We start from the raw sequence: 27533 nt of genomic DNA, 5'->3' as shown, positions 1-27533 counted from the left end.
TTTACCAAAAATAAATTGGGTTCCTTAATTATTAAAACTGAAAAGTTTAATCAGATCCTTCAAGAATATTTCAATTATTAAAAAGTTCATTTAGGTTCTCTAATTATCTAAAAATCATTATTCCTAAAACAAATATTCTCGAGAAAAGTACTAACTACTGTGTTAATTATAAGTGGGATCTCATTTTTGTATTTCTTGCATTTTTTTTTCACTATTTGTAAAAATATACGAGTTAGTGGTTAAAGAGCAAAACAATTATTTCTTGTCATGGGTATAGGGATAAAAATTCAAACAACAATTATTTTTTTATATTGCACACACTCCTTTAATTATTTAAAATACATATATTAATATTCAGTATCCATTTCTCTCTATATAAATTATATAGCTATCTCGAACGAGATCATTTCTAAATGTCATTCTTTGACAAAATGGTTTTGAGATCTTTTCTTTAACGAAAGCATTTTTTAGGATTTTTTCTGAAATACTTATGTTTTTTTTTCTTGCAAGATAAATACTTATCTCTTTCAACCTATATTTTTAATATTTTTGGTTCTTCCTTGAATTTTAATAACATTATGTTACAGTATAAACTATTTTCCATAAATCTAAAATATAATTCACATGTTCAAAAATATTTATTTATTTATTTATTCCAAATTTTAATTATAATTTAATCCATATAGTTAAAAGTATTTATTATTATAAATTTTACTTATATAAAATAAATATTTATTCTGTACATACTAAAATATTAATTATTGGATAAATACATTAATTACACTGTATATTCTTATAACAAAGTTACCATAAACATTAAAAAAATCTCATGTACTATATCAAAAATAAAATAACCTCAATCCAGAACGATGCGTTTTGCTGACTCTTCTCTTTCCCCCAATCCCTAAACCCTCTTTCTTCGTTTCAGTTCAATCTCTCTCTGTCTATTCCCAATTCGCAAGTTTCACTGCGCAATCACTGCATATACCTATTCATTTGGCCACGAACTTCACATTGGGGTGGTAGCAGTAACTTTCTCGCACCATCTGATTCAAAATTTGCATCTTTATTAGTTTATTTGCAACTCTATTGATGAATCTGGTTGGAATTTTGAAATTTAAACAAGTTTTTTTTTTATGTTTCTGTTCTTTCTTTTTTGTTTATAGGTATTTGAGGCAAGAAAAATGGGAGTGATTCAGAAGTTTTTCGTTGCATCACTGTTCATGTGGGCAATCCCTATTGCAATTTTATATGCTTTTAACCATAATATACTTCCTGGTAAGATTCTAAACTACTTAAGATTTTTTTGTGTTGTTGCTATTTTGAAGTGGGTGTTGTTTTGTAGAATTGTGCTCAAATTTGTGTGTTTTATATATTCTATCTATTAGTTTGACTGGAAAACCTGGTGAAGTTCCTTTTAAGGGTGGAAATCTGTATAAAAGTTTCTTGTAATTTTCAAGAGATGGTATTTTTTTTACTGTTTTTTTTTATTGTTGAAAACTGAAAATGAGAATATTGGGCCTTGTTTGTTTACTATGTTCAAAAACAGTTTTTTGCTTTGTAAGATTTGTTTGTCCCTGAGCACGTTTGAAAGTGATTGTCTCTTGAGCACATTGCTTTTTTTCTAATAGTTTGTCCCATGAGCACTTTAAAATAGAAGAGAAAGAGAAAACACCTCCCAGATGTTGTTTTGTCTTGTTTTAGAAACAATTTTCAAAAATTAATAGAATTTGGATAAGAAATTGAGTTCTGAGTGGCGTCAAATTATTTTAGGAAATAGTTGTTAAAGTGAAAGAGGGCGAGCCCTAGTGCAGCGGTAAAGTTGTGCCTTGGTGACTTGTTGGTGATGGGTTCGAATCCGGAAACAGCCTCCTTGCATATGCAAGGGTAAGGCTGCGTACAGTATCCCTCCCCCATACCTTCGCATAGCGAAGAGCCTCTCGGCAATGGGGTACAAAGTAAAGTAAAAAGTAAAAGTTGTTAAAGTGAAAAAGAGAATCAAGCAAGCCCTTGGTCTTGACAATTGATGATCTTGGAGGAAATGTTAGTGCTTGTGCTTCTCATACAATGCCTGACATAGAATTTGTCTTTTCAAATCATCTAGAAAATTTGATCTATATACCTATATACAAAGCCTCCAAAGAAATTGGTAGCTTTGCCCATATCCCATATGGTATAGTATATACTGTTGTACAAGAAGGTAATTTTCTGCTTCTGATGGAGTTTATTTTGCTAAAGTTTGTAATACAATTATTACAATGGAGAAACCCGTATCATCCGAATCCTTATCTGTGGTCGGAAAAAGTAAACTGTGATAACTGGTAGTTGACTTGCACATTGGAGTTAGTTTTTAGCATTTTGTGCAATTTGGAAATGGTTTTTAAATGGTGATACTCTTTTTTTCTTTTTTTGTCTCTTTCTCTTCTTTCCTGCTTATAGACTGAGGAGAGAGGATCATACAAGAAACAACCAATCCATTTCCATGCATCATTATCTCTGGTATTTAGTTAAACCAAGTATGCCATTCACACCCCATTCATTAGAACTAGAAATTGTTGTTTGAATTGTTTATAATCTGTAAAACTAGTTGGGGAGATCAGTTTCAATTTTTTAATTTTCATGTGAGAGAGAGCAATGATTTGTTACTTGGATATGCCATAATTGCTTAAACTCAAGCATTGAGGTACTGAAGAAGAATTTATGGTACTTAAGCACGTATGAAAACAGCAGTTTGTCAGAGCTTTAAGTCAGTTCTTCAAAATTCTGACCAAATCCGCTTAATTCTTTAAGCAATTTTCTTACTCTTTTAATCAGTGTTCTCTTGTCTTACAAGACTGGCATCTAATAAATGTTCCCATACTAAGGCTGTCATATGTTGATTTAACCTTAGTTATTTATGGAGTGGTTCTTCCTCGATGCCTGCTGAGAATGGATATTATCAGTTTTTATCGAGTTTAATTTCATACACTGCCAGTATAAATATTTTTACATTGTTTACCAATTAGACAATAGCCAAGATATGGTTTTGAAAGTAATTATTGTAAAATTTAACAATCTTACCATATGTTAGTACATGATTGAATGACAATGTATCAGTGTGTCCTAACTTATGATTAAATTCCTTTTCATTTCATTAACTTTTCCCAGCTAATTGGAAATTAGGCCCCATACAAAAAATGGAATGGAAGTTGCAAAACTACCACCTTACTGTGTTTCGTTTTTTGTAACAGGAACATCCAATTTGTCCCCATACTCTATGACACTAGTGAGCGGATTTCTTGCTGTCATATCTGTCAATGTGGTGATAGCATTTTACATATATTTGGCAATGAGAGAACCTGCGGCGGATAAACACGAGCCTGATCCTAAATTTCTTGCTGAGGCCAAAGCTAGCATCAATCAGTCTACAGGGGATGCTCAACAATCCCAGACTCTCAAAAAAGAACAGTAGATGTGATGCAGGACTACAAAAGGGTGAGAATCTTAGCTTGGGAGGAGTTGTTACTAGATCAAGGTTGAGGAACCTACAAGAGGATATTAATATGAAGATGATTTCACTTGTGGAGAAGAATGATAGAGGGGACTTGAAGATCATAAATTTGGTTCTTTTGATTAATGAATATTTAGCTTGCTGCCAATTGAGAGTGTTTCTCTTTGGTTCTTTCTTGGAACCCTTTGATTCTTATCAAAGAATTCCATTGCATGTGGCGAATCTACCTTAACTCATTAATTCATCCGAATTGAGACACTATTATTTCATTTCCTTACCTTGATCCATTTTTTTCCCTTTTCTTAATTTTTTTAAAAAAAATTCAAATTAATGATGCTGAAATTTGATCCTCATTAGGGGTTTTATCAAGATGGTGTTTCATCTTTGGGTGGAGAGGAAAGAATGGGGATAAAGGGAGAAGGTCCTGAATCGTGTGTCAATATGCATTCGGGATTGGTTACACCTTTGTAAAACTTTTGGCTTCTAGATTGGTGAATCCGGAATGTAAGTTCACAATCTTTCAAGGGCCAAGCCTGAAAGGCACATGTGCATGCTCGCTCAAATGATCTACAATTAGATTATCTAATTTTGTTATTGTGCTTTTCAATGCATTGATGAAAGTTATTTCATGTTTGATTTATCTACAATTATATATTTTTTACTAGTAGTGATTTCAAGTCACAAGACAGTGATTTTATAGTTGTGTTAAGTTCATTTTGAAATCATTTAGTTGAAAGTATTAATTTTAAAATTTATTTAATTTAAAAATAACTGTTGGTAGAGGAAAAGGTTTAACCCAAAATAGTTAGACAAAACTTGGATATTATCAATATTGTTGGTGCTATTATCTGATCAAAATTAGCATTCAGACTTGGTGAATATTGGATGTTTTAATTATTAAGATGAAAACAACAGTTAATAAAATAAAATGTCTATGAATAACCCTAACATTTAATGAGTAGGAACCAAAATTATTTTTACCAGAGATCAAGGAAGTTTTACTTCAGTTAACAATTCAATAATCTACCGTGCAATCAACGAGATGCTTGTGCTTGAAAGATTAAAAAGAGAACGAAAAAAAAAACAACCAAATGGAGCAAAACAGCATAATATATAACTATGATAACACTAGAAGACTCATCGTTCATCATTCTTCAAATATCTCAACAATACTCATTTTGACCTCTCACAAAGCTGCAAATTTCTGCAGCTTGAAGCAAAGTGGTAGCTGATATCTGATTTCCAATTGAATCTACTAGGTGCTCTCTTGATTCTACTCCTCTCTGACCAAGTTGTGACTTCCTAATGTTGGATTTTCTCTGTCAACATTTCTGGATGGAACATTTTCTTGGCTTTCTCTCAACTGCACCAAAACCATATTGTCATGTTGCTGACTTTGGCTCTCCCTAGACCCACTATTTGGTGCAACAGAGTAGTCATTGTTGTTACCTACAACTTGGTTTCCACTATGAGAATGAGCATTACACCTGCAAGTTGGACAAATGGGTGTCTTTAGAAGCCATGCGTCCACACATTGGGCATGAAAACTATGCTTGCACACAGGTAAGAATCTGCACTTATCTCCTGTGATTAGGTTCTCCAAGCAAACTGCACAATCCACAGGGCTGCTTGTGTTGTTGCCTTTGGAATTGTCAACATAATCATAACATGGAAGCTTCTCCAAGTCATCTATAGACATGCTTCTTCCCCCATTTGCTCTCCTCTCAACCATTGATCCTCTCCTAGCTCTCTCGGAAAAACAAACATGAAGTAGGACCAGGAACACAAATCCAACAAATATTAACACCACTGTTATAATAACTGTCATTGTCAACACTTTTAGCACCAAACATGTAGATCAATTGGCAGCATGAGGTATTCCAGTTTAACCAGTGATCTCGATTTTGAGTTTTGTAATATGCCTATTATAATAATAAAAAAAACTCTAATAAAACTCAGAAAGAGAGTTTTGTTGTCAAAGCGTCTTTAGTTGTTTCACTTAGACTCGAGCATAATTGTCTTCCTGTAGGAGATACCCATAATCTCAAATCATTGTCAACATTAATGTTGAAAATGAAAAAGAACTTACAAATTTTCTAAACATGGATTCATAATGCTATATATTGTATGCTAAATAACATTGAAAAAAAATGCAAATCTCTCTCTATTCAATGATTGTGTAAAGCAAATTCTTGCCAGGACCTATCATCAAATATAGCAAGAAAGTTTATGCAAAAAAATATGCCATGTAAAGTAGAATTGTAGCACAAGAAAGAGTGAGCTGATTTTGGCATAGAAACACAAGTTTATTTGTTCTGATGAGCCTGGGAATTTCATTTATAAGAAGTTAAGAACATAGTTGTACATCTTGGTTTTTTTTTTTGTCTTTTTCCACCTTTTTTTGTCTTGTGTATTAGGTGAGTGTGGAATGTTGATGGAGTGGGTGGGAAAGTAACCAGTTTTTACAAGTGGACACAAAAAATCACGGTTAGCTTGCACTTTGAACCTGTTCCTCTTCATCTTCTTTCCCTTTTCTCTTTACTTTCCCTTTTTCTGTGTTTGGTTTTGGCAGTATGTACCCCATTTTCGTATTACAATAAGACATGGGATAGTACTTAAAGGCATTATTAGTTCATCTAAAATAAAATAAAAAAATTATTAATATTATTTCTGGCAAATCCGGCTCTTAATCAATGTTATATTTCCAAGTTTATGTAGGCGAGAGAGAGGGAGAGGTAGAATCAAACGACATTCAGTGTTAAACTTTTGTATTTATATTATTTTTATCACTATTTACTTAGTTATCAATGGTTGAATTGAATATGTACCAAGTATTTTTATACACTTCAATTAATTAATAGGTTAACTCTAATTTGCATTTGTTCAATTTTTTGTTTGTTTGTGATTTCAAGCTTTGGCAGTAGGATTATGATGCCTCATTTAGCTTTGGACAAGGATGGAAGGAGGAAGTCCTCCAATGAATACCAATGTGAAGATTGGAGATGAAAAATAAATATTTAATTATTATATTTCATTTTTTGTTGTTATATACATGTTGAGTCATTGTTGAATATTGACTTTGGCACAATCATGTTTGAGTCAAGTAGAACTATTATGGATGACAAAATTTTTCCTTCAAATATTTAACACAATTGCGTACTCAAGACTCGAACCTGAAATATCTAGTTAAACTAAAACAATCTCCTATCAATTGATCTACATAATTGGTGGTAATTTGTGGGGATATACAATGGAAAGATTAGTTGAGATATACCATAGAAATGTATTTTCGTTACATATATCGACAAAGTCTTTTCGTGATACACAATGAAAATATGATATTTTTGTTGTGTATCTCAACAAGATCTTATCCATCCGTTGTGTATGAGGACAAGAACTTATTCAAATATACTACAAAAAACTAGGGATGTTCAAAAAATGTAATTTTAAAAAAATAACTATAACTAGTTATATAAAAGTAGGTATAAAATTATAACCAATTTTATAGTTATGGGTATTTCAAATAACTTATTTATATTTAAAAAATAGTTATAGTTATAAAATTATATCTAGTTTTATAGAAATTTTTATTTCAAATAAATTGTTTTTAGATATAACTTGCTATATAATTGGTTGCATACAACTAATTTTTTATCCATATTTTAAAAATAATAACTAGTTATATCAAATGATATCCATATTTTAAAAACTAGTTGTGGTTATAGTTATAATGCCCATTTATAATCTAGTTATTTATTAGGTATGATTATATTTATGTATGTACCCAAATCATGAGCACCCCTAATGGAAACTTATTTCCATTATGTGTGGGAGTGTGAACTGTTAGGGGTAATTTAGTAAAAGAAATTAAAAAATACAAATTTAGAGGGTTTTAATAGCAATGTGGGCGTGCTAAATGATGATAGAAGGCCCATTTAGGATCCAAAAAAACCTTCTGGCTTGAAGTTGGGTGCGTTCTCTCTCTCTCTGCAAAAGAACAAATTCGATCATAGAAAATCAATTTGGATTTCAATGCCTCTGGCTCACCGTTGAATTGAATTTTGATGGCTCAACAACCGTCACCATCGTCATCGCCTCCACGGCGGAAAACTCCTCCGCCACCGCAGTACGTGGAGGTGAATTGCAGAAGCTCCGGCAAGACACGGCGGTTTGCGGCTGGCACCGACGCGGGGTTTGCGGTGGCGCTGATCAATCGGAAGCTGAAGGGAACGCTGGTGGCTGCGTCGCACATAGAAGCAGTGAAGGATGAAGAAGAACCAATCGCTTTTGGCCCCACTTCGCTTCTTTCTAACTTCGGCGAAGGTTGGAAACTCCAAACTGTTACACTCACGGATCTTTCTTCAGGTAAGTTGAATACACAAACTAAAAATTGCATTTTTTTTAGTACCTCAAATTAAAATTTGCATTTTTTTTTAGTTCTTCGAAAAATGTTTTTTTTGTCCCTCCTACGGTTAAAATAAAACTGTTCCAAATTGTGCACCAAACTGCCAAAAACTCGATGGGAGGACTAAAATAAGCATTTTTTTTCCAAATTGAGGACTAAAAAAAACAAATTAAAATTTGGGGAGCCAGAAACAAAAGTGACCCTAATTTGAGGGATCAAAAACATGATTAAGCCTTATTTCTTGAATGGTTACGAATATTAAAATGATTGTAATTGTATTATCATTTAAAAAAATTCTCTTCTATTGTTTGCAGAAGTGGGGGATGGACAATTTCAACAGATGGCAATGCAGACACCAGGACTAGTAAGTTTATTTTCAAACAAAAGGGGAAAAAAAGAGTACTTTAAAAGTTTTGCCCACTTTTGCATACATGTCATTTTCTTAAGCTAACTTTTAAATTTACAATTCACCATTTATATTTTATTTCACTTAGGATAGCTAGTATTAGAAAACTATAGTTGAGAGAATTTTGAGAAATTGTGTCTAAGAGACCGAATGAGTATTCTCATTAATGATAAGCTAGTGCAAAGAGGTTTATATGTGAAGAGAAAATGAGCGGGTCATCACCACACTGTTAAAGTAGCAAAGCCTAAGAGTTAAGATAGATGCAACTGTTATAACTAATACTAACGGTAACATACTAACAGCAACTGACCTGTACCAACAGCTAGGGATGCCCGATACAGACCTGTATACACTAATAATCCTCCTTCAAGCCCAAGGAGGATGAGATAATTTTGCTTTTTAATTCCAGAAAGAGGGTAGGAGATAGTGTGGTAGAAACTTGAAGCTTGGGAGGTAGTGTTTGAATCCATAAGATTTCTGAGGTAGCTGAAGCAAGGCTGCAATATTCAATTGCAGTAGGTGGCCACTGTTGGATAAGTGGCCTCGATAACTTAAGAGGGGGATCAATTAAGTTTCATAATTTGCCCACTAACAAGCTTTAACCCCCACCCCTTTAAATGATAGACTTAGAATGCAGAATAAGAAGAAGAAGAAACAATCAATTTAACAATGTTGTTTTAAATGCGTAAGATAAAATTGATTGCAATAAAATAAATGAGATAAGGGAAGAGAGAAATGCAAACTCGATTTATACTGGTTTGGTTATTTTCCGTGCCTACATCCAGTCCTCAAGCAACCCACTTGAGATTTTCACTAACTTTGTAAAAAACTTTTTTACAAATTCTAAACACTCAAAGAATCTTTTTCCCTTATGTCCAGAAAACTCACAATTCAAGAGACAACCAATCTCTTGATTACAACTTACTTTCTGAGATGAACATAAAGATTTCTCTCCTTTAGAGTGGATAATACAATTTGATGTTCCTAGATGAACTCTCAATAGATTTGCAAGTGTTTGCCCAAGAGTTGTTGAGAGAGCATTTGACAATGAAGTTCTCTTAGAATATATCTCACTTGCTTTTTGAAGTCAAACACACACACATATGTATAGACCCTTCGTGTCTTTTCAAAATGGTTTGAAGAGATGTGTCTTTTCAAAAAACTTTTTCTGAAATTCTTCATTGGTAATTGATTACACAGTTATATTTTGAAGGGTCATGATTTTTCAAATTGAATTTCAAGAGTTCCGTTGCTGGTAATCGATTACAGCTTTTAAATTCAAATTTCAAAACCCTTCTAAAAGCTATTTTTTCAAAATTGTCTTCTGGTAATCGATTACACTGCCTGGTAATCGATTACCACATTTTTGGATGTCTTGGAAATACTTTGTTTTGAGGCAAAACTTGATCTTAAATTAATCTTGAAGCAATGTTTGTTTGTTGAAGCAACCTTGTATTAATCTTGAAATAATGTTTAACCTTTGAATGTTTGTTGAAGTAATCTTGAACGCAACCTTGTTTGATTATTCTTTGGCATCATCAAAATCATGTATTCATACATTCATAGCCACAACCCTTTGCTTTTTGTGCCACTAGAAGACTGGATTAGGCCTGAGAAAAATGCACATACTAGAGGTTGTCCTGCGATCATCAGAATTGGAACCTTGGAGACATCATAGTTTTCTTAAATATTTTATATTCTTATATGGGCTTGGGCATGAGGCAAGAGGCTCGCTTAAGCATGAGAATAATCTCGCTCAAGCGAGGCCTTCTGATAGGTCTTGGACTCTTGGTTTAGCTACTGACTCTCCTCACTTAAGCGCACAAAATGTCGTGCTTAAGCGAGGCCTTCATGTTCTTCCTTTGTTCTATTTACTTTGCTCAAGCCCCATTTTGCTTAAGCGAGCTCAACTTCATCCATTATCTTTATAATTCCTCTCGCTCAAGCACTCAAAATCACTCGCTTGAGCGAGGCATGTAAGTGGCTCCTCATTTTGTTTCTAACTTGGCTCACTTAAGCGCACAACATGCCATGCTTAAGTGAGAAGGGCTCAATTTCTTCAACCGATTTAAATTCTTGTAAAAAGTCCACAAAAAGTCCCAAAAACTTAAATTCTAAAGTTCCAATGTGATATTTCACACTTCAACCTAATCTTAAGGTAAAACAAGGCTCAATGTATCAGAAATGCTAGATAATTGCCTCAAATCACATGTGAAATTAAGGTATATTTAACGATTATCATACATCATATTCATCTGATAGGCCCTCAACAATGACATCTAATTGCTTGAGTTGAGATAAGATCACCAACAGCAAACTGGGAATCAACGATGGCTTTGATGTGAAAGAGAAATTTTGAGTGAGTGATTTCCAAGTTTAGTTCTTTGTAGTTCAGTGTGAAGTAGTTCAATTGTGAAAATGATTGGGGATTCACTCTCACAGATGCAGCACAGATTCTTGATACCATATGAAAAATATAGTTCAGACCTCAGAGAACTTTGAGAAAATGAAAGTGTATTTTCATTAATGATAAGCCAGTACAGAGAGGTATACGATGAGAAAACGATTGGATCACAACCATACTGTTACAATTCCAAAGCCTAAAAGCAGATGCAACTGTTCTAACTAACATTAACCATGCCGACTAGTATACACTAATAGGAAAGAACAAAATACTAAACATTTATTTAATTAAATTTAATAAAAAAAATTACCTCAATCACATTATTTAAACACTGTTAACCTAACATCTATTTTCTTAAATTTTTTATTTTTTACCATTTCAAGTGCTGACTTCTGAGCTTGTTTTCCATTTATTGACTTTCATTCTCCAGGTTTCAGGTGTCCCAAGTCCTGCAAGCAGGATATCCAATCCAATCAGCTTTGTATATCTTGTTAAAATAATGTTTGCTTTTATTTTGATTTTTGTACTTGGTGCAATTTTTACTTTGTTTCTCGATAACCTTCCTGCATTCATATTGTTTCTTAAGTCAATAACCTAGTACCTTTTTTATTGCTTGAAATGTATTATGTATATATGCATTAAATAAATTGTTCAATCTATAGCCTTTTTGTTAAGGACTAGAATTCAAACTATGGAAGGAGACGATGTCAGAAACTGAACTGTGAGAGCATTGTGTCTCTCTTGAACATTTCAATATTTCAACATTAATTTTCTAGGGGCATGTTTTAGAGTGGTTGTATAGAAGATGTCAATTTATGGGAACAGTAATGGATTCCAGCTCTTAAGGCTTTTCTATCAGAGTGCAAATTGGGCATCATTCCAAAGGTAGAACTATTTCCTGATGGGCTCTATGCAATGGTCTAGAAGATAAACTCTTATTATGTTGCTAGAAAACAATCCTCCAGATTTACATGCTTCAAAATTATGTCCTATCATTGGAGGATTTTGGACAACAACTGTTAAATCAGCAGATTTGTGTGATCATAGGACAAGATATTGTCCTCCATCAGGTGGTGGAGAAAGCTTTCGATGGTCAATGTGCATGAAAGTCACGATTTTTGTTGAAAATGTGAAAATATTAAGAGAACGTACAAAAGTTTCATGAACTTCAAACTTGATATTGAAAGTGCTTCAGTCATTATATCAAGAAGTTGTCTACCAATTTCTTGACTTAAATCAATGTCATCATAGTCATTTAATTTAAGTTTTTGTGTGTGTGTGTGTGTGTTTTTAAGAGAAGTCGTTGTGTCTTAAAGCACTAGAGATTTGTCATCTCAATTTTATCTTACATGAACTTTAAAGTTCATATAAAATGAAATTGAGATGACACCAAAGATTTATCATCCTATTTATCCTATTCATTATGTATAATGTTGTAATATACTAATTTTTATTGGATGTGCTTAAAAATATTTTACATTAACAATGCATATAAATTAAATTCTTATTTTTCATACTTTTAATATCATTATTTTAAAAATAAATTAAGATATTTGATATTATAATATATTTAATATTTATAATAACTAGATTTTACTCACAAACACACACATATAAGTGCAAGTATAGAGCTAGTTGAATACTATGTTTAATACTTGTATTTGGACCTATCTCCTTTAAATTTTGCAGGTAAATATTCTACCTTCAACATAAACCCCGTTGAGTAACATAGGGTGTAACACTCTCATTTTTACTATGCCTTATTATAAATTAAAAATGAAAAAAATACCTTAATTTAATCGTATTATTTCAAATACTATTATTAAAGGAGATGTTTTAAAATGAATATTAAATATATTATTCTATAGCTTTGAAGGAAAAATTATCCAATACACAATCTAAATGTGTTATTTAATAGAATAAACATGTAAGATTCTTTTTTTTATCAGCGAATTTAATAAGATAATTAAATAAAGCCTGGTGAAAGAAGAAAAAAACCATTATTTTTTCCTTTTTAGATACTAGAGTTATTACTTTTGATTATAATTATATACACACATTAGCTACAAATGGTACCACTGATAGAATTGAACCACAAAAATTAAAAGTTCAATTGGTTTATAAATGATAATAGGAAAAAAAAAATTTAATCTTAATCTTAAAATTTAATTGTACGCATGTATAGACTGTTCAAATTTGGTAGAATTAAAATGAAAAAAATCATTTGAATCAATAATTGTGGTATTATAGTTGAATGATTTTACTTTATTTTTCCTTTCTTTTCCTTTGTGGACATCAAAAAATAATTGTATATCTAATAAAAATCCAATAAGAATCATACTTAAATATATATGATAAACAATTTAAAATTCTGGGTGTAAATTTTTTTGCATGATCAACTAGCAAAAATTATTATTGCTATAAATTTTTAAGATAATTATCATAAAAATTCGACTACTTTACTACATATAATAATTTGAGATTGAACAATTAGTGCATGTATGATTTATTTCTTATATATTTAAAAAAATACTAATTACACTAATTAAAATGACAATATTTTCTGTAAAAAAATGACAATATCTTTTTCTTATTAAAATATTTTTACCAAAAGAATTATAACATCATTTGTGAATTAATTTTGACCATCTATTGTTACAAGTAATTCTTTTTTTTAAAAGAAAAAAAATACTAATCTCATATCTTTAATAATAAGACTTTCAATACAGCTTAGAACTTATTCAAATAATTGGTGACTAGCAAAATATCTAAACACTCAAGCAAAGAAGTGAGTTACTTAATTAGCTTGTCGCCTAATGATGACATTTGGAAGATTACAAGTAACTCTTAGGGCAACCAATTGTCGTTGTCCCATAATGCTCAACCTGCATCCGAGACACATTATCATAGTCCATCTCAATATTCAGGTACAAGTAATTTTTTAACTTTACATATGATGAAGGCAAAGAGTGAGGTTTCAAAGGAGGAGGAGCATTTGTTACTAAGAAGTATGTTGAAAGCGAAGTGGAAAGCAGAACCAGAGGTGGCCTCCCATGGCGTTGAAGAGGTGGAAGGGCATGTGGAAGGTGAGGTGCAGTCGTCCTATATGGGGAAGCTACTCCAAAATGATGGTCATGTGCCATTCTCAGCCTTTGAAGGGAGGTGTTTTGGGGTATCTGAACTAGAATTATCCCTACCCAAATTGGTTGATGAGGATATATCGAGATTTAAAGAGGTTCAAATTTTTTATGATGAGTTTCGGGACTAGTGTAAACCATGGAAAGGTTCTTTTATGGTGAATGTGCTATGCAAGAATGTAGGGTTTGTATTCTTCAAGGAAGTTGAGGAGAGACTAGACGAAGAAATGCTCTATTAAAATCATTGATGTTTGACAAAACAATTATCAAGTCATCATCTTCACATCTAATGAAGACTACAATAGGGTTATTTTTTAGACCATTATATAATGGTTCAAAGATGAAGGTCGCTCTTTCAATCTAATGTTGTAGTATGCAAAAGATTGGTGGTTTGGATTCGTATTCTAGAGCTCCCTATTGAGTTATTTAATGATGAGTTCCTGGGGAGAGTGGGTGCAACTCTTGGCAATATGCTCAAGATTGATAGAGTGACAGCGATCCAATCCTGGGGATGTTTTGCGTGAATATGTGTAGAGCTTGATCTAAATGAACCGCTCTAACCTAAAATAATTGCTAAGGGTTATTTACTTAATTTTCAATATGAACATATATATATGCCACAGTAACAGATGGACATAGTTGTTAATGAGCCAATCATTGTAACAAATCCTGCTAATCATGTTGAAGATGTTGTTACGAATGTTACAAAATTGAATGTTAAGTCAAGCATTTATGGGCCATGGCTGTTGGCGAAAAAGAATATTAGACGAAAACCCATTGATGTAGGAGGGAAGGAGAAAATCAGTTGGATACGTTCCAAAGAATATGGAGATGTCAAAGTCAAATATTCCTAATCAGTATAAAGGCTCTCGATTGGTTGTGTTAAACAAGGATGGAGAAGGAGCTAAAACTAAGAGTAAGCGTAATAGGCCTATGTCCAACCCAAATAAGAATGGTGGTGGAAATAAGGTAGGATGTGAGAATGGGCAAAAATTGACCCAAGTGCAATTCAAAGCGAAAAAAGAGAAAGCAATGAAGGTGACCCAACCTGTGAAACAAGTCTCAAGGAAGAAAAACATGATTATCCCAAATGGGACAGTGAATAGAACCAAGAAAGGTATAAGGAATATGCAAGGTGGGACGCGAAACTTGGATAAGGTGCCTAGAGAAATTGAAAAGGATAAATCAAATGAACATTCGAGGAAAGAGTTAGACCTTATCCTGGCCTACCAAAAATTGGGTGTGAGTTTCATGGTTAGGCAAGAAATGTATAATGGTGTGGTCTTTCCAAATGTAGAGATGGTGGATTTTCTAAAAAAAACAAGAATAACATACCACTCCAAGGACGATCTTCTTCAATTCCTCTAGGAGTTTCAGGGGCTAAGGATGATACTAGAAGGCAAAGTGTGAAGGGGTCGAGTATTGAGAGAGAAGATATGTCTGTTTGTCAGACTGAGAATTCTGGGTCAATCGAGGCCAACACCCCAAACAATGATCAGTGAATGTTTTGGCCTGGAATTGTTGCGGCACCAAAAGTAGGGGGTTTGCGAGTTTGGTGAAGGACATAAGTAAGGAGCACAAAGCTTCTTTTGTGGTTCTTGTGGAAACTCATCTTCCAGGGGATAGAGCAAGGAAAATTATCAATCATACGGGTTTTGATTCTTTTCATCTAGTTAAATTTATTGGGCAAGTAGGGGTTATCTGATGTTTGTGGTGGTCTAATGCTTGGAAGGTGTTTAGTTTGTTTGCAAACTGAACAAGCAGTCCACGTGAAAATTTGTTTGGAAAGAGGAACAACTTGCTTGTTGTCTACAATCTATGGAAGCCCACAAATTAATGGGTGTGCAGCTCTTTGGAGGAGTATTGAGAGTTTAGCTAACAACAATTCTCTTCCCTGGATGTTGCAGGGTGATTTTAACACCATCATGCACCCATCAAAGAGAAGTGGAGGAGAGCGAACTTCTCTCTAAAAGGAATGAGAGATTTTTAACATATGGTGTAGTTGTGTCGCCTATAGGATATGGGGTTAACAAGGCCACCATATACTTGGAGTAGGGGGAATTTATCTGAGTGATTGGATAGAGCATTATCGAGTCAAGTATGGCGTATTCAATTCCCTAGAGCAATGGTTCTTCACCTGCATCATTTCAAATCAGATTATAGGCCATCTTGGTGTGTATTGAACCAAGTCAACCTCATAATATGAGGAGAAACCCTTTTCAGTTCCTAGCTTCATGGCTTACTCACCAGGATTTTGATCATGTGGTTAAGGAAATTGGCGACAAGAGGGGGGGAAGAGATTCCATGGAATTTAAAGATCTCAAACCTTGCTAGGAATCTTTGGCAATGGGATAAAGATGTTTTTTGCCATATTGTTAGGAGGAAATGAGAGCTTATATGTTGCCTAAATGGGATTGATAGGAGTCTGTGTCAAGGTCAGAATCTTTTTCTTAAGAAGCTCTAGAAAGACCTTTGGATAGAACTAGAAAACACTTTTTTTCAAGAGGAATTACGCTGGTATCAAAAGTCAAGGTGCAAATGGATGAGGTTTAGGGATAGGAATTCTAAGTATTTCCACGGTATTACCATAGTCAAGACACAAAAGAATTATATCCACTTATTGCAGAATGAAAATGGTGATTGGATGAGTGATATTCTACAGATCCTAAATATGGTTTCCTCTTTCTATAAAAATCATTTTCAAGATGAAGGTATAAGGCAACAATTTTGCCTCTGGGGGAGTTTCCTACTTTGGATGAGTCGATTTTGACTTCCATTGGGAGAGAAATCATTGATGAAGAAAATAGAAGGGCAATGTTTAATATTGGTAGTTTCAAGGCTCTGATGAGGATGGATTTCATGCTCTTTTCTACCACTCCTAGTGGAACATTGTAGGTCCCTCTTTGTGTAAGCTCATTAAACATATTGCTGCAAATCCTACTGAGGTAAGGGACATCAATAAAACCTTAATTACTTTCATTCCAAAGGTTGACACTATTTCTCAACTTAGTCAATTTCAACCTATTAGCTTATGTCATGTATCTTATAAAGCCCTAACTTAGGTTTTAGCCCATAGAATTCGAGAATACATGCCTTTCATGGTCAACCCCACTCAATGTAGCTTTGTGTTAGGTAGATAAGAGAGGGATAATATTATTATTGCACATGAGGTGATTGATTCTCTGTGAAGAGGAAAACAGATCAAAAAGGTTGGATGGCGATTAAAATAGATCTAGAGAAAGCTTATGACAAGCACAAATGGATTTTGTTAGAGACACGCTTATGGAGATTGGGTTGTCAAATTCCCTTGTCAACCTGGTTTGGCATTGTATTTCCACATCCTCGATTAAAGTTCTTTGAAATAAAGAAGCTTTGAATGCTTCTGAACCCTTGAGAGATTATTCAACAAGGTGACCCTATTTCAGCTTATTTATTTGTTTTATACATGGAAAATCTTTCTCATTTGATTTCGTTGGCGGTGGGGAATAAGTTATGGAAGCCTATTAGGTTAGGTAGATGTGGTCCTCATCTTTCTCACCTTGTTTTTGCAAATGATCTTATTTATTTGCCAAAGCAAACATGGACCAAGTAGAGGTTATCAAGGCCTAACTTGATTTTTTCTGTGAGAGTTCAGGAGAAAAAGTTAATGCTAAAAAATGAGAGTGTTCTTCTCTAAGAATGTTAATTGGGCAGTGATCAAATTAGTATTGGTCTTGGGTTTAGTAGAACGAATGATTTGACAAAGCATTTAGGTTTCTAGCTCCCATATGAAAGAGTGTCAAAAATCACAACAAAGGATGTTATAGAGAAAATGAAAAGGAGGTTGAGTAACTAGAAGGCTCAAAATTTGTCTTTTGCGGGTAGATTAACACTCACAAAATTTGTCATCTCATCCAAGCCTTCATACTCCATGCAATTTGTCTATCTCCCTAGGGCAATTTGTGATGAAATTGATCGAGTGTGCCAAAATTTCTTGTGCGACAATTATAAGCAAGTGAGTAAAATGCATCTTCTAGATTGGACTCGAGTTTGCTATCCCAAATTTGCGGGTGGCCTTTGTCTTTGTATGGTGAGGCACACAAATGATTTTTGTAGAAGATAGGTTGGGATTTTGTTTCGTCCAAGTAGTAATTTAGAACAGTAAGACCAAGTATCGCTTCCAAGGGGATTTTATTTGTACTCAAGATGATGTATATCCATTTTTTGTATAATTAATGAATAGATTTACAAAGTGTAATTTGAAGCATTTTTGTAAATTAAACAACTACACTATCTAAGCTATGATTGAGTAAGAAAAACAAACACTGGGAGTGGCGAAGGATCGTGAACGCAAGATTTGAATATGTTGAGGGCTTTCCTACTGAAACTACTCTTAATGCGATATAATTAATTTTTCTCTATTTAATATTACTCTAATTATCACCTACATCTATTAATGTACTATGACCGTGATTCCTCACATGAGAGAGCCTAATTCCCCTAATTTCTTTCTTCATCCCTCAAGAAATAAATTAGTTGAATCGCATGACTAATGGAGATGTATAAACAGGCTAAACAACCTCACATTATCCTTAATAGTGAAGCATTCAGATGTTCTTTCTAGTTCTAAGGAATAAAAACATTTTTCAATATCTAAACCCTAAACATAGCATATATATGAGTGATCAAATAAAATACATGTGAATAACCATAGAAAGATACAATGAAAACTAGTAATAACATTAAATAGATAGTGAGAGTCATTACATCAAGAGAGTTTGGTGGAAAACTCCTCGACAATGGATGGTTTAGCCTTTCATTGTCATGAGAGGCTTAACTATACAAAAGGGATGAAAATATGTGAAGGGATAGAAGGAAGATGAGTGTGGAGGTATTTAGTGGCTCCTAATGGTTGTCTTCTTCTTCTTCTTCTTCGAGCTCTAGGTTTTCTATTTTGCTCCCAATTAGTCGTCCCCTTTTTCCTCCTGTTTTTCACTTAAAAAATCATTCTGATATGATATTTTCGTGATTTCCACCCTAAGTGTGGTCACGCGCTAAGCACAAGTAAGTGGTTGGGTGCTAAGCGCGCAACACGCGCTAAGTGCATCTTCACATGACTTCAAGCTCTCCAAGCAGCTTCTTCCTGCTAAGCGAGATCTTCCCGTTAAGCGAAATTCATCAGGCTTCAACTTTTCTTTCAATCCCTCAACTGTATTTCTACAAAACAAAAACCACTAAAATAGTATAAATCTAACAGTTTAGGCATCTACTACACAAAAACTCTGAGGATGTCAAAATTCCAATGATTCACACAAAAAGAAACACTAAAAGATGAGAAATTTGATAATTCCTATGTCTTAATTAAAGAATATGCTTATGTACATCAGTTATCAGATTTATTATTGAGCCTTCCAAGTTATGGGTGCAAGTGGTGAAAGGGAAGTATGGTTGTGGCGATTTATCCTTGCATGTTATTAATAGTCAAATATGTGGCTCTAATTTATGGTGAGGAATCAAATCCATTTATGACAACATGAGATCACATTTAGTTTAGAGATTGAGAAATGGAACACAGATCTCAGTATGGTCTGATAGGTGGGTCATTGATTATGGTTTGCTCTGGCTCCCCTAGAACATGACGATTTGGATTTAAAGGTCTATGAATTAGTGAGCATATTCAAAAGATGGTGGTTCTTATTGCTAAGAGTGGTCATGATATGTTTGGCTTGGGGTGGTACTAGTGATGGTCATTTCACTTTGACCTTAGCTTATCATTTAATTGTGTTCAATACCCCCTATGTTCTAGTGATGGTCATGTGTATGAAGAGTTTGTACTACATGCATTGAAAGATTGTTTTGCTACTTAGTGGGTATGTAAACTATTTCTCGTTATATCTTGGTGGAATTCATTTTTTATAGGAGATAATATTTTGTGGATGATGAGGAATTTGAGAAGTGAGCATAATGATAGGGATTTTCTGTATGGTCAAGTGAAACGACAAGCTTCGAAATAGTATTAAAACTTTCATCCAAGTTGTCTCCCAAAGGACTAGTGTTTATCTAGGGAATTCTAATTAAACAGCTAAGGTTTTGTAAAAGTATTTTTTTCAAAGGATTGTTTGGAAAATTTTAAAGACCAATTAGTAAAATAAATAAATAAATAAAAATCAATTGTAAGAACAAGAATAATATGAAATGAAGTAGCAGAATTGATCATAGTGTTGTTGTGAGAATTGAGAGATTTGAACATACATGGTTGGACTTGATTTCCCTTATTTCAATGTAATGACCACAATTAATCTAATTATTCATATCGTTTATCCCCAATTCACAAATATATTCTAAACCTAATGTCTTGTCAAAAATCCTAAATTATTTAGATTAATTCTCAATGTATTGGAAAATTAATCTAAATAATAAGCATTATTGATTAAGAATTAACAGAGTCTAATTGGTATTGACCTATGTCTAACGACAATCCCAATTAGGTACTCTTCTCAGTTTCAAGAACCAAAAAAGTTTTTGTCAACTAAACTAGCCATTTTTATGATCAAGCAATAGGTGATCAACCTAGAACAATCATTAAGAATAAAAGAAGAATAAACACACAAACAATTGTATTAAAAGGGAGAATTACATGAAATTAGGTCACTTAAGGTTGTCAAATTCGCGATTCTACGTAAACTCGTGAAATTCCCGTAAAATCGACTCATAAACTTATAAGAGTTTACTCAATATAAAAAATATATTAATATTCTTATATATAAAATCATAACTAAATATTTCAACCCTAAAATAAATCAAAATAACAAACTTTAACAATAATTCAATAAACTAACATAGTCCACATCCAATCAAACATAAATTCATACAATACAAAATATAAGTTCTTAAAATAAAAGTATTTAAAAAACATAGAAATAGTTCAAATGTCCATTAATCCACTAATTAAATCATCTCCAATATCACCACCACCATCATCATCTTCATCTCCATCATCTTCAAGCTCTTCCTCGGTTGAGAAGTGATCTCCAACATCGTCAATCAAAACCAAATTGTCAATACCAAATACATCCAAAGTTGAATCACTTAAATTTCTTCCAACCAAGTCAATATTGCTTCCAGTACCACTTTCACTAGAGGTTGCTCAACTTGAAAATTGTCTTCATCAAAAATAACATCTCCCTCTTTTGTTATCCACCCATCATTAGATTCCATATCTTCAAATGAAAGATCAACAGTTTTTCTTATTTTTCTACTTTTCAGCTTCAAATTATACATCACATAGACTAAGTCATTCATCTTCTTTTGATGCAAGTGATTTCTCCTCTTTGTATGAACCTATAAATAACATAAAAAAAAATGAAATTCATAACTTAACTAAAGTCTAGAGTCTAAACTAAACAAAAACAAATATTAAAAAACATAAATAAAGTCATGAAGTTCAATTACCATTTCAAATGAGCTAAAATTTTGCTCACATCCAAAAGAACTACAAGTTAAGCTCAAAACACAAATAGCAAACCACTTTAATTTTGGGCATCCATCCCCAAACATTTTCCACTATTTTGTAGGTGGCATAGTCTTCCTAGAGTTTATTTTTTTGGTGAATCTTTTATCATACGAAATAAATAAATAAAATATTTGGTGTACTTTTTACCCTCCTAAAATAAGGATATTTTAGACAATTTTTTGGCTATTTTATTTTTCATTTAATTTTTTTGTGAATAAATAAATGTGGAAAATTTAATAGAAAGTGAGTTTTAAATGCATATTTATTTATTAGGAGTTGAAAGAGAGATAATAAATTTTAATAATATCACTAATGAATATTTGAATTCATTCATTGATTTATTAAATTTACAAAGATCCCTAATATATATCAAAATAACAGCTAGATGCGTTGGATCTATATTTCTTAGGAGGATAAATAAATGTTCAATGTATTAGTTAAATATAAGTTGAATCTTAGAATTTTAAGCGTGTCTTTAATATTGTTCTTGATTGTATTTATCGTGTCATAATGATGAATTTAGTTTTATTAGTTTTTCAGAGGCTTTTAGACTTTAATAATATCTATCATTAACGAAAAAATTATTATGTTTACAAATTTTAATTTTAAAAATAAGAATATCCTATTTTAAAAAAAAATTATAATATAAAATAAGAAAATTTTGACCCATTTTTTCTCACTTAGAATAAGGATATTTTAGATTTTTTTTGTTATTTCATTTTTCATTTATTTTTTTGGTAAATAATAAAAAAAGTGGGACATTTAATAAAAGTGAGATTTTATTTATTAGGTATAGAAAAAAAAATATAATAGATTTTAATAGTGTCATGAGTATTTGAATTCATTTATTAATTTATTATATTTTTAGAGATCCATAATATCCACTAAAATAACACGAGCTGCATTGTGTCCATGTTTTACACGAGGCTTAACAAGTTGTCAATGTTTTAATTAATAATGAGCTGGATCTTCAGAATTTTAGGCCTGTCTTTAATGTTATTCTTGATTGTATTTATTGTGTCATAACTCATAAGGGTGAATTTAGTTTTATTAGTTTTTTCATAGGCTTTTAGACTTCAATAGTATTTACCATTAATGAAAAACTGATTATATTTACAAATTTTAATTTAAAAAATAATAATATCATATTAAAAAATATTTTATAATATAAAATAAGAAAATTTTGACCACTTTTTCCCCACCTAAAATAAGGATATTTAGAATTTTTTTGTTATTTCATTTTTCATTATTTTTTGGTAAATAATAAAAAAGTGGGACATTTAATAGAAAGTGGGATTTTATTTATTAGGTAAAGAAAAAAATAATGGATTTTAATAGTGTCATTAATGAGTATTTAAATTCATTCATTAATTTATTATATTTTTAAAGATCTATAATATCCATCAAAGTAACGTGAGGCGCATTGGATCCATGTTTATCCCATTTTTTATAAAATAAAATAAAAGGTGTTTTATTTAAAAATAAATAAAGTTTTAGAAAAATAATGAAATTTTTATAATTAAATAAATCAGGAGAAATAATTTTATTGATTAAAATGATGATTTGAAGAAAAATAAAAAAGGATTGTATTTATTCATTTGATAGAGAGTAAAATATAGTTCATTTTTATAAAATAATAAAATAAAGGAAAAAATAGAGTAAATAATATACTAAGAGTACCCTAGATATCAATAGACATAATACGTCTCTATGTCTCTTCCTCTCAAATTCGTTTTCCTTTCTACTCTCCCAAAATTCTCTTTTTTTTTTCTCATGCACTCAAATCTATCACAATAAAATTATGATATCGGACTCGTTAACCATTAGATCATTGTAAAATTTGAAAATCAAGTTTGGAACTCATTTTTACACATCCCCATTGTTGGGATTTGTGAAACAATGTCTGTGGCGAGAGAAATGTCTATCGCACAAAGTTTTCTTTTTTTCGCATATACCCAAATATGTCTTAGTAAAATTACAATCACAGACTCATTAACCGTTGGATTGTTGTGAAATTTAAATATTAGGTTCCGATCTCATTATCACACATCTCCACCATTGGGATTTTCGACAACATATCTATGATGAGAGAAAAATCTCTCGCATGGAGACAGTAAAATGAAGGCTTCAATCCCTTCTCATTCTTTCTAACGCTTGGAAACCCTAGCAGAGCAACCAGAGAAAAAGCTTGAGGAATCTTAGGGAACCACTAAAGATGATGTTATCACTGTCAGACTACACATGTGAGCCCGCTTAGAGTTAATAGATGAGTTTATTGCAATTTGGGGTTAGAATGAATATATATAGGGATCCTTAAAGGATCAAATTGAGATTTATTTTGAAATGTTTACTGTATTGTGATTCTTCCTTTATGATTATAATTACGAGATTATTGTGTTTGACGAGCCAATTGATGTCCTGATGGAAATTGATTGATAAAATTGAGTGCTCTTAGTGTTTTCATGATTTTAGCTATGATTTTGATTCCTTTGATTTTGATATGATTGTGTGAAATTGTTTGAGGGGTTTAATCATATGAACATAACATACTAATATTATTATTGTGTGACATGTATGTGATGCATGAAATGTGATAACATGTTGTCTTGGGATTATGGAAGTGTGATGAACTATGTGTAAGTGACAAGTTAAGTATGTGTTAAATTGTGAGATCACACATGTGTATTGAGATGTTGTGTGCTTTAAGTTATGAGCTATGAATCGTACAAACACATGATTATAAGACCCTTTAAGGGCAACGAGTTAATGTGCGACGAGTATTGTGATGGGATCCACTATGGAAACCCGACAAGTTTAATCACTTTGAGGCGCGACGAGTTAAAACTTATTTTGAGAACGATTGAGGAGTTGTGTGTTTGGTATAGTTCATAGATAGAGTCTGCATGCTAAAATGTTTTCTAGGTTGGACCTGAATCAGGAGAGAGAGACCCTGACGGACTCTTCGGAGTGTAGGCCTTGAGAGTAAATACACTCGGTTTGAATGTTCCTTAAAGCCTATGTTGATCCCATATAGTTGGAGCGTTCTCACAAAGTAGAGTGACTCTAACTGGTCTCCCTATGATTTCACCTAGTGAGAGTGACTTGACTTACCAGTGTGTGGTTTATCTTATCATGTACTCCTAGGCACCCAACGAGGTTTTTCACTGACATGGTACCACATTGCATATAGGATTGAATCTTAGTATATTTGTTGCATAACGCTTGTGTATTGCTCGATGTTGATTGGTTGAGTGATATTGTGTTTTGATCCTTGAGAACGTGAATGATGTGAAAATGTGTGAGACATATAGTGTTGAGATATAATGTTACGCGATAAGTGATGAAATGATGTGAGCTATGTTTAAGTAAATTGTATTTCATTTATATGATATGTATGTCTACATATTGTCTTGTTTCTCTCTATTAGTTAGGAATGTGATAACTCACTCCCCGTGTGTTGTTTGTGTTTGGATCCTTTGATGATCTCGAATCTTGTATTCGTGGGAGCAAATGACTAGGTGGATTGCTTTAAGCAACCTTGTGCTGGAGGACGTCAGGATACAATGCTCTGATAAGATGTGATATTGGGACATGAGTTTCCGTTTTAATTGCATGATGTTTTGAGTCGAAAATGTTTCTAACAAATTTTATTTGGTAATAGTGAAGTGAATGTGAATTTTTTACCCACGTGAACTCTTTTATGCTTAAAATAAAATCTCATTTTATGTAATTCCTTATTTTCATATATTTTATTATATAATCATATATATCATAATAGAGGGTGTCACATTTTAAAGAGGTTAAACAAGTTGTCAATGTTTTAGCTAAATATGAGTTGGATCTTCAGAATCCTAGGTGTGTTTTTGATGTTGCTCTTGATTGTATTTATCGTGTCATAAGGATAAATTTAGATTTATTAATTTTTCTAGAAGTTTTTAGTAATATCTATCATTAATTAAAAAATTTAATTATATCTATAAATTTTAATTTAAAAAATCTTTTATAATATAAAATAAGAAAGTTTTGGTTCACTTTTTTCCCACCAAAAATAAGGATATTTTAGATAATGTTTTTTATTTCATTTTTCATTTTTTTTTGTAAATAAAAAATACTGAAACATTTAATAGAAAGTGAATTTTAAATGAATATTTATTTATTAGGTATTGAAAAAAGATAATGAGTTTTAATAATATCATTAATGATATTTGAATTCATTCATTAATTTATTATATTTTTAAAGATCCATAATATTCGTCAAAATAATATCCGGTGCATTGGGTCCATGTTTGACCAAGTTATTGATGTTTTAGTTAAGCATGGGCGAGATCTTCAAAATTTTGGTTGTCTTTGATGTTGTTTTTTATTGTATTTATTATGTCATAATTTGTAAGTGTGAATTTAGCTTGTATTAACTTTTTCAAAGGCTTTTAACCTTTAATAATATCTGACATTCAAAAAAATAATAATTATTTTATAAATTTCAATTTAAAAAATAAGAACATCATATTTTAAAATAAACTAAAGTAAAAATAACTAAAGGTATTAATCAGTGTTATACCTTCATTTATCAATTGTAATTATATATGTTGAGTACTAATTTGAGATTGTTTAGAAAATTATTAATATATAATTATTGTTAATATCGCATATATCAAAGTTCTATATGTGAGTTGTATAACAATATAAAAAAAATACAGTAAACCATATTAGCATATTACATAAAGGATATTCAATAACTAATTAGTAATGATTAAGAGTGATTATCATATGAAATGTAACTTACTATAATAATAATAATAATAATAATAATAATAATAATAATGATAATTGTCTAATTTGAGTTAATTTGATAGTCAATTTTGGTTAAGAATAATTACAAATTTTTTACTTTACGGTTGTTTTTAATGAAATAATAATAAAATTAATATCATTGTAATTTTTTATCAACAGAAGTCAAAAGAAGAAAGTCTAAGTGCTTTGGAGAAAAATTAATGTAAAAACTTGAAGAAAAAACCTTGAAAAATGGATAATTGGCTTAGCACACAAGCGAGACTCAACATTAGCGGTCAAGCTCAGGCTTAGCGCGAAGAAGGCCCACGAAAAAGTTCAAAGGCGCACTTAGCGTGACATCCAGCACTATGCACGTGACCACCTCGCTAAGCCCAGACGTGTCGCGCTCATCGCGTGATCACCCTACTAAGCCTATGATAGGTGTGCTTAACGCGAAGTCAGCGTGAAAAGTATGTTACCTTGGGCCTATAAAAGGAGTAGGAAGCAAAGGAAAATACACATCGAATCTCAGAACTCTCTATTAAAGATATCCAAAGCCTAAGCATGGGGAAACCCCCTTCTTTAGCCATTCCTCCCTTATTTTCCTTTAGTCATCCAATCCCTTCTTTCATTCATATTAGCCCCTAAAGTGTAAAGTTTCTCTTGACCATGAGAGACTAAACTCCCTATGTTGGGAGCCTAGCAACCAACACCCTTGTAATGTAACTTTTGTTACTATCTATTAAATGCAAATTTTGTTTATATTGTTTCTTTTCTACTCTTCATTTTATTCTATGATCGTATGGTCTGATCATCCATGCATTTGTTTTAGGGGTTATACATTGAGAAATGATAATTTCTAAAGAACTGGGGAAGTGCATCTAAACAACTCATACTATTATATCTTTGCAAAGGGATTTATGAGAAATAATAGATAAATCTCTTTGTAGTGAGGGATCAGGGTTGAGTGTCTTAGTAGACGTGGGTGGAAATTGAATTGAGATATCATTAAATAGATAAAAATATTAATATTGCATCAAAGATAGTTAAGCATGCTAGGCCCCAACATATTTAAATTTTGAAGTTATTATTTGCATTTAATCTTGTTTATTTTATTGATCTTGCCTTTTAATTTCAAATTCTTTCTTTCTTTGTAATTCTTTATCTATTGCTTACAAACAAAGTCTATGTGGATTTGACACTCGGACTTCCGTTTTAAACTTTACTACATGTGACAAATCGGTACACTTGCTAACGAGTTAACAATTATTATTATTATTATTATTATTATTATTATTATTATATACATAAGCAAAAATAAATACTTTATGATATAAAATATATGTTATTTTAAATTAAACAAAAACTCAATATAATACTCTTTATGGAACATTATTGTTTTATTGTTTTAATAATAATCAATTATTCA

General features: G+C 32.0%; 3 protein-coding genes across 5 annotated transcripts; 2 read left to right on the top strand and 1 right to left on the bottom strand.

Moving 5' to 3' along the window:
* The first annotated feature begins 852 nt into the window (after positions 1 to 852).
* Positions 853 to 3857, top strand: LOC114398347. 3 transcript variants are annotated; one of them, XM_028360535.1, is made up of 3 exons: positions 853 to 1019; positions 1167 to 1278; positions 3231 to 3857. In XM_028360535.1, the coding sequence occupies exons 2-3, from the start codon at positions 1185 to 1187 to the stop codon at positions 3449 to 3451; spliced, it is 315 nt and encodes a 104-aa protein (XP_028216336.1). In that variant the 5' UTR covers positions 853 to 1019; positions 1167 to 1184; the 3' UTR covers positions 3452 to 3857. The 3 variants fall into 3 exon arrangements, with proteins under 3 accessions (XP_028216336.1, XP_028216337.1, XP_028216335.1); XM_028360536.1 differs by having other exon boundaries at positions 853 to 1022; XM_028360534.1 differs by having other exon boundaries at positions 853 to 1028.
* A 590-nt stretch (positions 3858 to 4447) lies between these two features.
* On the bottom strand, positions 4448 to 5345 carry LOC114400372 (RING-H2 finger protein ATL56-like; the record flags this gene model as incomplete). Its single annotated transcript, XM_028362806.1, has 1 exon — positions 4448 to 5345. A coding segment is annotated over one exon (582 nt), but the record flags the coding sequence as incomplete, so codon positions are not given.
* Positions 5346 to 7445: 2100 nt separating this feature from the next.
* Positions 7446 to 11969, top strand: LOC114400850. The gene is made up of 3 exons (XM_028363498.1): positions 7446 to 7855; positions 8210 to 8259; positions 11136 to 11969. The coding sequence occupies exons 1-3, from the start codon at positions 7555 to 7557 to the stop codon at positions 11301 to 11303; spliced, it is 519 nt and encodes a 172-aa protein (XP_028219299.1). The 5' UTR covers positions 7446 to 7554; the 3' UTR covers positions 11304 to 11969.
* The last annotated feature ends 15564 nt before the right edge of the window (positions 11970 to 27533 follow it).

This window comes from Glycine soja, chromosome 19 (assembly GCF_004193775.1).
Source record: "Glycine soja cultivar W05 chromosome 19, ASM419377v2, whole genome shotgun sequence".
NCBI classification, from domain to species: domain Eukaryota; kingdom Viridiplantae; phylum Streptophyta; class Magnoliopsida; order Fabales; family Fabaceae; genus Glycine; species Glycine soja.
The sequence above is the reverse complement of the archived record's forward strand: the minus strand, read 5'-3'. Positions and strand labels throughout refer to the sequence as shown.

Excerpts from the sequence above, each read along its gene's own strand:
- LOC114398347 (XM_028360535.1), top strand. The coding sequence starts at position 1,185 with ATGGGAGTGATTCAGAAGTTTTTCGTTGCATCACTGTTCATGTGGGCA. Across the intron at positions 1,279-3,230 it reads TAACCATAATATACTTCCTG|GAACATCCAATTTGTCCCCA; the intron begins GTAAGATTCTAA and ends TTTTTGTAACAG.
- LOC114400850 (XM_028363498.1), top strand. The coding sequence starts at position 7,555 with ATGGCTCAACAACCGTCACCATCGTCATCGCCTCCACGGCGGAAAACT. Across the intron at positions 7,856-8,209 it reads ACTCACGGATCTTTCTTCAG|AAGTGGGGGATGGACAATTT; the intron begins GTAAGTTGAATA and ends TATTGTTTGCAG. Across the intron at positions 8,260-11,135 it reads CAATGCAGACACCAGGACTA|GTTTCAGGTGTCCCAAGTCC; the intron begins GTAAGTTTATTT and ends TTCATTCTCCAG.